General features: G+C 43.4%; 1 protein-coding gene across 3 annotated transcripts in view; it reads left to right on the forward strand.

Moving 5' to 3' along the window:
* The window catches only part of Wdtc1 (WD and tetratricopeptide repeats 1), a 62,080-nt gene that overhangs the window by 14,207 nt on the left and 35,693 nt on the right, over window positions 1–12,180 (forward strand). For all 3 annotated transcript variants that reach the window (XM_045149946.1, XM_004671228.2, XM_004671227.2), the window contains exons 2-3: window positions 5,049–5,196; window positions 7,715–7,798. In XM_045149946.1, the coding sequence (XP_045005881.1) occupies window positions 5,149–5,196; window positions 7,715–7,798 (132 nt within the window). In that variant the 5' untranslated portion in view covers window positions 5,049–5,148. The remainder of the gene's footprint in view (window positions 1–5,048; window positions 5,197–7,714; window positions 7,799–12,180) is intronic.

A 12,180-nucleotide genomic window follows, 5' to 3' on the forward strand; every position in this document is an offset into this window, starting at 1 on the left:
GTAAATGTGCCACATCTTCATTATCCACTCATCAGTTGAGGGGCATCTAAGCTGGTTGCATTTCCTAGCTATTGTGAATAGAGTGGCAATTAAACATGGTTGAGCAAGTATCTCTAAGGTAGTGACATGAGTCCTAAGGATATATGGCTAGGAGTGCTATAGCTGGGTCATATGGTAGATCAATCTTTAGCTGTCTCAGGAACCTCCACACTGATTTCCACAGTGGGTGGACCAGATTGCATTCCCACCAACAGGTAGAAGGGTTCCTCTTTTTTTCTGCATCCTTGCTAGCATTTATTGTTATTTGTTTTCATCCAATCTGACAAGAGTGAGACGGAATCTCAATGTAGCTTTAATCTACATTTTCCTGATGGCTAGGGATGTAGAACATTTTTTAGATGTTTATATGCCATCTGTAGTTCTTTTGAGAACTCTCTATTTAGTTTCATGGCCCATTTAAAATTTTTTTTGTGTATTTTATTTATTTATTTATTTGAGAGCGACAGACAGAGAGAAAAAGGCAGGGATGGGGGGAGAATATGAATGGATGTGCCAGGGCCTCCAGCCACTACAAACGAACTTCAGATGCATGAGTCACCTTGTACATTTGGTTTACGTGGGTCCTGGGGAATAGAGCCTTGAACCAGGGTCCTTAGACTTTGCAGGCAAGTGCTTAACCGCTAAGCCATCTCTCCAGCCCCCATAGCACATTTTTTAATTGGGTTGTTTCATTTATTATTATTTAGTTTTTGAATTTTTTGTGTATCCTAGATATTAATCCTCTGTCAGATGTATAACTGGCAAAGAGTTTCTCCCATTCTATAGGTTACCTGTTTGCTCTATTCACAGTGTCCTTTTCCATACAAAAGCTTTGTAATTTCATGAGGTCCCAGCAGTTAATCTAGTTTTATTGCCTGAGAAACTGGAATTATATTCAGGGAGTCTTTGCCAAGACCAATATATTGAAGGGTTTCCCCTTACTTTTTCCTCTAGCAGTTTCAGAGTTTCAGGACTGGTTTTAAGGTCTTTGATCCATTTGGACTTAATTCTTGTACATGGAGAGAGAGAAGGGTCTATTTTCATCCTTCTACAGATACATATCCAGTTTTCCCAGCACCATTTGCTGAAGAGGCTGTCTTTTCTCCAATGAGTATTTTTGGCATTTTTGTTGAAGATCAGGTGGCTGTAGCTACCCGGACTTACATCTGGGTCCTCTCTTCTGTTCCATTGTTCTACATGTCTGTTTTTGTACCAGTACCATGCTGGGTTTTGTTACTATGGCTCTGTGATATAGGTTAAAATTTTTTATTTTTATTGACAACTTCATAATTACAGACAAGAAACCATGATAATTCCAACTCTCCCACTTTCCCCTTAACAAGCCCACTCTCCATCATATTCCCTCCCCCTCTGAATCAGTCTCTTTTATTTTGATGTCATTATCTTTCCCTCCTCTTATGAGAGTCTTACGTAGGTAGTAAGTACTGCAATGTCATGGATATCGAGGGCAATTTGTGTCTGGAAGATTGCATTGTAAGTAGTCCTATTCTTCTTTTGGCTCTTCTGGAGTGGACTCTGAGCATTAGAATGTGATAGAAATGTTTCAGTGCTGTCACTTCTCAGCACTATGTGCCTTTTGAATGATCCCAGTGGATACCACATGGGAGGGCGGGGAGAGAGAATGGGCGAACTAGGGCCTCTTGCTATTGCAAACTGGCTCCAGGTGAACATGCCATTTGTGCCTTGGGCTTTATGTGGGAATTCGTACCTGGGCATACAAGCAACCAATTTAACCACTAAGCCATTTCCCCAGCCCCACATAGTTCTTTAGGGTCTCACTCTAGCCCAGGCTGACCTGGATGTCACTATGTAGGTTCAGGCTGGCCTCAAACCCAGTGTTCTTCCTACTTCTGCCTCCCTGAGTGCTGGGGTTAAAGGCAGTGCTCTTAACTGCTGAATACTCACCTGATGGCTGTTGCCAGACAGAAAGGAAGAAGCCTTGTATGATGATCATTCTTTGTATTTATTTATTTGGGAAAGAGAGAGAGAGAGAGAGAGAAAGGGAGGGAGGAAGGGAGGGAGGGAGGGAGGGAGGGAGAGAGAAAGGGAGGGAGGGAGGGAGGCGGGCAAATAGAGAGATAATGGGCAGGTCAGGGTCTCCAGCCAACTGCAAACAAACTCCAGAGACATGCACCAACCACCCTGTGCATCTGGCTCATGTGTATCCTGGGGTCCTGTGGCTTTGCAGGCAAGTGCCTTAACTGCTAAGGCATTTCTCCAGCTCAGTGATTATCATTTTTACTTTTTATGCTATCATTGGCTATACATTATTCAGCCATTCTGCTGATATTGGGAACCTGTATGGCTTTATTTTTTGTTGTTATAAAGTCTGTGGTGGCTATTCTATCTATAGAACTTTCTTGCATCTTGACTAATAACTGGATTGTATTACTTGTTCTTTTTAATGTTTTGAAAAAATTATCTATTAAAAGAGGTAGAGAGAGAAAGAGACATATGTAGAGAGAGCCTCCAGCCACTACAAATTCCAGATACATGTACCACCTTGTGCATCTGACTTACGTGGGTACTGGGGAATCAAACCTGGGTCCTTAGGCTTTGCAGGCAAGTGCTTTAACTGCTAAGCCATATCTCTAGTCTTGTTCTTTCTAATTAAAAAATATATGGGTTTATTTATTTGTGAGAAAGAAAGACGGCAAGGGGGGTAGAAAGAGGATAAATGGATTTTTCAGGGCCTCTGATCACTGCATATGAATTCCAGATGGCACATGCCACCTTTTATACATCTGGCTTTACGTGGGTACTGGGGAACTGAACCTGGGTCCTTAGTTTTGAAGGCAAGCACCTTAACTGGTAAGCTGTCTCTTCTGCCCTACTTTTTTTTTTCTGGTTTTTCAAGGTAGAGTCTCACTTTAGCCCAGGCTGATCTGGAATTCACTATGTAGTCTCAGGGTGGCCTTGAACTCACAATGATCCTCCTACCTCTGCCTCCTAAGTGTGCCACCATGCCCGGCTAAGTTTCTTCTTTTTTTTTTTTTTAATTTTTGTTTATTTTTATTTATTTATTTGAGAGCAACAGACAGAGAGGAAGAGGCAGACAGAGAGAGAAAAAGAGAGAGAGAATGGGTGCACCAGGGCCTTTAGCCACTGCACATGAACTCCAGATACATGCGCCCCCTTGTGCATCTGGCTAACGTGGGTCCTGGGGAATTGAGCCTTGAGCTGGGGTCTTTAGGCTTTACAGGCAAGCACTTAACTGCTAAGCCATCTCTCCAGCCCTAAAGTTTCTTCTTCTTTTTTTTTTTTTTTATGAACAACATTTTGTATGCATTCATCATGTGTTGGTACTCTCTTTTCGTTCATTCTTGGCCCCATTCCACTGGGAACCCTCCTCACTGGGACTGTATGTGTTCTCTATGGGGTTGTGGGTTATGTAATGTGGAAGTAGCAGTCAGTTATTTTGTGGGGAAGGGAATTCTCTGGGCATGATGTCACAACCTGAAGCTCTTATACTCTTTCTGTTCTTTTTCTTTTTTCTTTTATTTTCGAGGTAGGGTCTCACTCTAGCTCAGGCTGGCCTGGAATTCAGTATGTAGTCTCAGGGTGGTCTCGAACTCACAGAGATCCTCCTGCCTCTGCCTCCCGAGTTCTAGGATTAAAGGCATGCGCCACCATGCCTGGCTGTCTGCCTCTCTTTTTTCCCCCTCTTCCCTTTTGCCCCCTTAAATTTTTTTTTCAATTTATTTTATTTGAGAGAAAGAAGAGGTGGAGGAATAAACAGAGAATGGGCACACCAGGGCCTTCAGCCACTATAAATGAACTCCAAATTCATGTGCCACCTTGTACATCTGGCTTCAGTGGGTGCTGGGGAAATGACCCTGGGTCCTTTGGCTTTGCAGGCAAGTGCCTTAACGGCTGAGCCATTTCTCCAGCCCGCTACTTGTTCTTTCTAAATAGGAATAGCTTTAAGAAGTGGTGAGACTATGAGACTAAAGGCTTTGTTGGGGCTTTCAGGATATTCTACTACCTGGGCTTTAAAAAATATTTTATTTATTTATTTATTTATTTGATAGAGAAAGAGGGAGGGAGAGAGAGAGAGAGAGAGAATGGGCACACCAGGGCCTCCAGCCACTGCATACAAACTCCAGATGCATGTGCCCCCTTGTGCATCTTGCTCCCCTGGGTCCTGGGGAATCAAACCTGGGTCCTTTGGCTTTGCAGGCAAATGCCTTAATCACTAAGCCGTCCCTCTAGCCCTTTTTTTTTTTTAATTTTTTTTTTTTATGAGAGAGATTTGACGCACCAGGCCCTCCAGCCTCTGCAATAGAACTCCAGATGCGTGCGCCGTCTTGTGTGCATGCACAAGCTTTCACACTTGCGTCACCTTGTGTGTCTAGCTTATGAGGAGCCTGGAGAGTTGAACATGGTATTGCAGTCAGGTTCACATCGCTGGCAGAAATCACCTGAGCAAGAGCAGCTTTTGGGCAAAAAGGGTTTATTTTGGCTTACAAACTGGAGAGGAAGCTCTATGATGGCAAGGGAAAATGATGGCATGAGTTGGACAATAGCAACAGGGAAGAGGGCCAAAACTGGCAAGGGAAAACTGGCTATAACACCCATAAGCCCGCCCCCAGCAATACACTGCCTCCAGGAGGCGTTAATTTCCAATTGCCATTGGCTGTGGAGACTAGCATTCAGAATACCTAAGTTTATGGGGGACACCTGAATCCAGCCCCACATGGGTCCTTACCACTAAGCCATCTCTCCAGCCCTGCACTGCCTTTCTTTGTACTTTATACCCACCATTTCCGCCGAAGCAGACATAGCTCCTTTGGTAAGTATATTAATTCTTCCTTGGGTTATGAGTCACTGTCCTTCCTGCTCCCTTTGTCCATTCAGTAGTCCTTCCACCCTGCAGAGTAACCATGCCATTAATCACTAAGAGGGCTATGGGCTGTTTAAGCAGTGAGATCAGGGCTCCGAAGCCACTTGATTCCATCTCCTAAGGTTTGGTGATGTTTTCTCTGCAGGTAATTAAATGTTTGTCTTGTGGACCTGGGCTTGGCTGGAATATGCAAGGGTCCTGAAGATCCTTCTATAGCTTCCTTCTTTTGAACCCATTAAGAGAAGATGGCAAAAGTTAACATTACTAGAGACCTCATTCGTAGGCAGATCAAGGTAAGCAGCCTGAACTTCTATTCTAACCAGCACATCGGTCCTTTCTTCCCCATGAGACTCATTTTATAACAAAAACCCAGGTCTAGTGTTGGTACCTTGCCTAGACCCACATGGCTAGTTAGTAACAGACTGATATCAAGGTCTCTTGCCTCTACATCTCTACATTTTTTTTGTTTGTGTTTTTGAGGTAGGGACTCACTTTAGCCCAGGCTGACCTAGAATTCATTGTGGTTCCACCCCATCTTCTTTTTTTTTTTTTTGTTTTTGTTTTTGTTTTGTTTTTCGAGGTAGGGTCTCACTCTGGCTCAGGCTGACCTGGAATTAACTATGTAGTCCCAGGGTAGTCTTGCCAGGGTAGTCTTGAACTCAAGGTGATCCTCCTACCTCTGCCTCCCAAGTGATGGGACTAAAGGCGTGCACCACCATGCCTGGCTCCATCCTTTTTTTTTTTTTTTCTTCTGTTTTCTCAAGGTAAGAGTCTCACTGTAGCCCAGGCTGACCTGGAATTGACTATGGAGTCTCAGGGTGGCCTTGAACTCCTACCTCTGCCTCCCAAGTGCTGGGATTAAAGGTGTGCTCCACCATGCCTGGTTCACCCTATCTTTTACCCAAGAACGTAGAATTTAGGAACAGTTTTATGTCCAGCGCCTTTGCCCTGTCTGCTAAGATTAATGTGGTTTGGTGACCCATAAATGTAGTGGAGCCATCAGTGCATTGGGCATAATACACATACACGTGTGTGTGTTGTGTTGTTGTGGACTGCGTACACAAAAATAAATAATAGCTTCTTTGTGTTGCTTCAGCTGCTAAATTATAGATGTACTAGAACCTGACAGAGTTTTAGTCTGAAAGCAGCTTGAATTCTTTCTTTTCAAGGTTCTCTCATGCTAAAGCCTGTCCCGTGAGGCTTGCATGTAGAAGACAGTGATACAGTAGGTTACTAGACAGGCAGCCCCAGGCTTTGTCAGGAAACTCTGGTGAAAGAGCCACAGAGGCTTGGGGACTAGATGGAAGCAAGGCATGGTGGACTTCTGCTCTGTGGTAAGAGCCCTGTGCTGGTCAGGAGCTGCATACGCCACTGTGCTCCAGTGTTCTGTTAAGCGATGTTACCTTTCCACCCACAGGCTGCTTTTGAGAATTTATTTATTTATTTGACAGAGTGACAGAGGTAGAGAGAGGGAGAGAGTGGGTGTGCCAGGGCCTCCAGCCATTGCAAATGAACTCCAGATACACGCTTCCCCTTGTGTATTTGGGTTATGTGGGTCCTGGGGAATCACACCTGGGTCCTTTGGCTTCCCACTCAAGCGCCTTAACCACTAAGCCATCCCTCAAGCCCTGGTTTTGAGAATTTAAATGAAAAAAATTATTTGAAAAGAAGTGCTAAAATATCTTTAAACACACACACACACACATGTTACTTTTTGGTTTTTTCTTTTTTTGTTTTTGGTGGTTTTTCAAGGCAGGGTCTCACTCTAGCCCAGGCTGACCTGGAATTCACTATGGAGTCTCAGGGTGGCCTCGAACTCACAGTGATCCTCCTATCTCTGCCTCTCGAGTGCTGGAATTAAAGGCATGCACCACCACGCCCAGCTTTATTACTTTTTTTTTTTTTTTTTTGGTTTTTCCAAGTAGGTTGTCATTCTAGCCCAGGTTGACCTAGAACTCATTCTGTAGTCCTAGGATGGCCTCAACCTCAGAGCAGTCCTCCTACCTTAACCTATCAAGTGCTGGGATTTAAAGCATGTACCACCAATTAAATTATGTGTCATTCAGCATAAGCATTGGTCATCATCTGGATGGACTGAGTATGTGCCCCTTCATGAGCCACACATAATCTATATGCTTTGTGTATTTTTCCCTGCATCCCTGAGTCCTTTAGTTTTGTTCATTTAGTAGGATTTTTAAAATTACTTAGTTATGAGTGTATGGGCATACACTTCCTACAGTGCGCAAGTGAAGGTCAGAGGACACACTCAGGATGTTTTTCCTTTCTTGCCACCTTCTTTTTCTGTTTTTGCTGTGGTTGCTTACCAGCTTCTGGATTATCCTGGCTCTGCCTCCAATTGTTGTAGGCCTGTTGGGGTTACAGGGATATGTGCCACTTTGTGTCCAGCTGTACCTGGTCTCTGAGGAGGACTGAACTTGTGATGGCAGGCTTTGCAAGCAATCTTCTTTTACCACTAAGCCGTCTCCCTACTTCTCTTTGGGAATATTTTCAGACTAGGTAGCCCTCAAGGGCAGGGACTACTTCTTAGATAAAAAGAATCAGTCAGTTTTGTTTTTTTTTTAAGACTTTTATTTCAGTGAGAAAGAGGTACATAGAGAGGGAGTGGGGGAGAGAGAGAGAGAGTCTTTTTTGGTAAACTAATAGTACAATTTAATGCTTGGTTGTATGCATTCTTCTGTTAGGTTCAAATCCTTGCCCAAGAGTAACCGTGAAGCCCAGTACAGGGTTGAATAGATAATAAGTCATGTTGAAATGATTCAAGAAAACCAGAGTTTTTTTTCTGTCTCCCAGGAGCGGGGTGCCCTGAGCTTTGAACGGCGCTACCATGTCACAGACCCCTTTATCCGGCGGCTAGGTCTGGAAGCAGAGCTGCAGGTAAGAAGTTCAGTTTGCATCCTAGACCCACTGGCCTGCTCCCCAGTACCATTATGCAGAGAATCCTCTTGGCATTTTTCACAGTGTACAAATTTTTCTCCTGAGGGCATACCTGAAGGTTACTGCTCCTTTTATTTGGCAGCTAAATCTGGACCTAGTTTAGTGATCAGCATGGCCACATAGAAATTATTATTTATTATTATTATTATTTTGGTTTTTCAAGGTAGCTAAGCTTCAACATGAATGTTAGAGGAACACAGACTGGAGAAATAGCTTAGCGGTTAAAAGCACTTGCCTGTGAAGCCTAAGGACCCAGGTTTGATTTCCTAGAACCATGTAAGCCAGATGCACAAGGTGGTACATGCATCTGGAGTTTGTTTACAGTGGCTAGAGGCTCTGGTGCACCCATTATCTCTCTCTGCCTCTCTCTCTCTCTCATAAATAAATACATTCTGAACCATAGCTCTTAACATACTTCATTCTATTTTTATTTGGGGGGACTTTTTTTTTTTTTTCAAGGTAGGGTCTCGCTTTAGCTCAGGCTGACCTAGAATTCACTCTGTAGTCTCAGGGTGGCCTTGAATTTACAGCAGTCTTACCTCTGCCTCCCAAATGCTAAGATGAAAGGCATGCACAACCACACTTGGCTCAAGCAAGCACTTTATTTATTACTTTTAGAGAGAGAGAGAGAGTTGGTATGCCAGGACCTCTGCCACTGCAATTGAACTTCAGACGGTTACACCAAGTGGGCTTGTGTGACCTTGCGCTTGCCTTGCCTTTGTGCGTCTGGCCATGTGAGATCTGGAGAGTCGAACATGGGTCCTTAGGCTTTGCAGATAAGCACCTTAACTGCTAAGCCACCTCTAAAGCAAACACTTTTAAGCGCTGAGCCATCTTTCTAGCTCTAAACAGGATTTTTTTTGTTCCAAGGTAGAGTTCACTCTAACTCAGGCAGACCTGGAATTCACTGTGTAATCTCACATTCAAGGCAGTCCTTCTACCTCAGCCACCACACCTGGCCTAAAAATGACTTTTATTTATTTATTTATTGATAGCAACAGAGAGAGAGAGAGAGAGAGAGAGGGAGGGAGGGAGGGAGGGGGAGAGGGAGAGAGAATGGCGCATCAGGACCTCCAGCCACTGCAAACAAACTCCAGATGCATGCGCCCCCTTGTGCATCTGGCTTATGTGGGTATTGGGGAATTGAGCCTTGAACCAGGATCCTTAGGCTTCACAAGCAAGTGCTTAACCACTAAGCCATTTCTCCAGCCCCTAAAATGATTTTTTGAGTGTGTTATCTATTTTGTGCTTGGAAAATGTTGGTTGAGTTTCGTTGTACCATTTTTACTGTTAGCATGGATAGTAATGATTCTTACTGTTTATAGGAAGTTTGAATTTACAGTTTGTTTTGTTGTTGTTTTTGTTTTTGTTTTTTTGTTTTTCGAGGTAGGGTCTCACTCCAGCTCAGGCTGACCTGGAATTCAGCATGTAGTCTCAGGGTGGCCTTGAACTCAAGGCAATCCTCCTACCTCTGCCTCCCAACTGCTGGGATTAAAGATGTATGACATCATGCCTGGCTATAAAATTTTTTTTAATAAATTTAAAAAAAGTTTTTGTTTATTTTTATTTATTTATTTACTTGAGAGCAACAGACACAGAGAGAAAGAGGCAGATAGAATGGGTGCACCAGGGCCTCCAGCCACTGCATACGAACTCCAGATGTGCATGCCCCCTTGTGCATCTAGTTAACGTGGGTCCTGGCGAATCAAGTCTCGAACCGGGGTCCTTAGGCTTGACAGACAAGTGCTTAACTGCTAAGCCATCTCTCCACCCCCAAAAATATTTTTTAAAGTATTAAAAAAATAAAACGTGTCTGGCATTCACGATACCATTTCTCAAAACAAAACACAAAGGGCTGGAGAGGTGGCTTAGTGGTTAAGGCGTTTGCCTGCAAAGCCAAAAGATCCCAGTTTGATTCTCCAGGACCCATGTAAGCCACATTCACAAGGTAGTACATGCATCTGGAGTTCATTTCCCTAGTGCACCCATCCTCTCTCTTGCTCTTTCTCAGCCTTCTTCTCTCATAAGTAAATAATAAAATATTTGAAACCACCATACTAGGGCTGGAGAGATGCCTGCAATGCCTAACAACCTGGGTTTGATTCCTTAGTACCCACGTAAAGTGACGCATGCATCTGGAATTTATTTGCAGTGGCTAGAGGCTCTGGCATCTCTCTCTCTCTCTCTCCCGCTCTCTCTCTCTCTCTTCCTCTTTCTCTTTTCCTCTCTCTCAAATAATAAGCTGGATGTGGTGGTGTACACCTTTAATCTCAATACTCGGGAGGCAGAGGTAAGAGGATCAGTGAGTAGGAGGCCACCTTAAGACTACATAGTGAATTCCAGGTCAGCCTGAACTAGAGTGAAATCTTACCTTGAAAAAACAAAATAAATAAAATAAATTAATAAATAAAATATTTAAAACCACAAAAGTATTAAGTGATTGAAGCAAAACTAAACAATGAATTAATAAAACCATTGATGGAGAACAGGATATTTGCACAATGTGATATATTTCCTCACAAGTAACAAAGGGAACACTGGCACATACCACTCCTAACCAGAACAAGTAGGTATTTTATGCTACCTGCTGTTGTGCAATAAGGACAGAATGGTTCTGTCAGCATTCATTGCCTGAATCTAATCATGAGGAAATAATAAGACAAATCAAAACTGAGTGACATGTCACTGGGTATGGTGGCACACACCTTTAATCCCAACATTTGGGAGGCAGAGGTAGGAGGATTGCTGTGAGTTCAAGGCCACCCTGAGACTACATAGTGAATTCTAGGTCAGTCTGGGCTAGAGTGAAACCCTACCTCAAAAAAAAGAAAAAAGAAAAAAAAAAAAAAGAAAGAAAAGAAAAAAAAAAAAACCTGAGTAATATTTCTTCATAATAGCTGATTTATTCTTCAAAAATATCATTGTTAAAGCCAGACGTGGTGGCATACACCTTTAATCCCAGCAGTTGGGAGGCAGAGATAGGAGGATCACCGTGAGTTCAAGGTCACACTGAGACCATGTAGTGAATTCCAGTGAGGCCCTACCTCAAATAAATAAATAAATAAATAAATAAAATATACACACACACATACACACACACACACACACACACACACACACACGTATGATGTCAAAACAAGGAAGAGCTGAGGAACCATTCCAGGTTAAAAGAGACAAGGAGGAGCTGGGGAGATGGCTCAGCTGTTAAAGGCTTACAAAATCTCCTGGCCTAGATTTGATTCCTCAGTACCCACCTAAAGCCAGACACACAAAGTAGCACATGTATCTGGAGCTTGTTTGCAGGGGCAAGAAGCTCTGACATGCCCATTTTCTCTTTCTCTCCAATAAATATTTTTTTTTTAACAAAAGACAAAATGACAGCTAAGTGCAGTGTGTAGTCCTGGTTGGGATCTGAGGTCAGAAAAATCAGATGGGCACTATTGAAGACTGACTGGGGAAATAAGATAGTTCAGTCAGAGAAGTTATTGAGTTTGATCCCTAAAACCCCAGGTAAAAGTTTCAGGTGTGGTGATGTGCGCTCATAATCCCAGGACTAGGAAGGTCACCACCTGGTTCACTGACAAGATATCTAGCCTATTTGATAAGTTATAGGTCTATGAGAGACCTTGTCTCAAGATAGCTTAGTGGTTAAGGTGCATGCCTGCAAAGCCTAAGGACCCAGGTTTGATTCTCCAGGCCACACGTAAGGCAGATGCACATGGTGGCACATGCATTTGGAGTTTGCTTGCAGTGGCTAAATGTGCACCCATTCTCTCTCTCTCTCTCTCTCTCTAATAAATAAATAAAGTTTAAAAAAGGGGGGAATGAAACCTAGGGGAGGACACCCAAAGTTGTCTCCTGGCTTTCACATACGTGCACATACATGTTCACCCACACACTAACATGCACTCTTGAACATTGATCCCTGTATGATTTGTTTGTTTGTTTATTTGTTTTCCTGAGGTAGAGTCTCACTATAGCACAGGCTGACCTGGAATTCACTCTGTAGTCCCAGGCTGGCCTTGAACTCACAGCGATCCTCCTACCTTGGCCTCCCTATTGCTGGGATTAGAGGTGTGCACCACCACACTTGGGTAGCAGCACAATTTGACAGGGTCTCAAGGTTGTTAGAGAAACTTGGGAACAAAGTGTGATGTCTCATCTTACTACTGTTTTGGGGGACGAGGGAATGTTTCCCATCATGTAATCCAGCCTACATGTTAGGAGCCACAGAGGCAGCCACTGGGTAGGAATAAGGGTGGTTAGGAAGGAATTAGATAACTCAAGCGGCCTAGGGTTCCCTGGCAACAGGGAGGCTGGTC

This window comes from Jaculus jaculus, chromosome 5 (genome assembly GCF_020740685.1).
Source record: "Jaculus jaculus isolate mJacJac1 chromosome 5, mJacJac1.mat.Y.cur, whole genome shotgun sequence".
Classification (NCBI taxonomy): Eukaryota; Metazoa; Chordata; class Mammalia; order Rodentia; family Dipodidae; genus Jaculus; species Jaculus jaculus.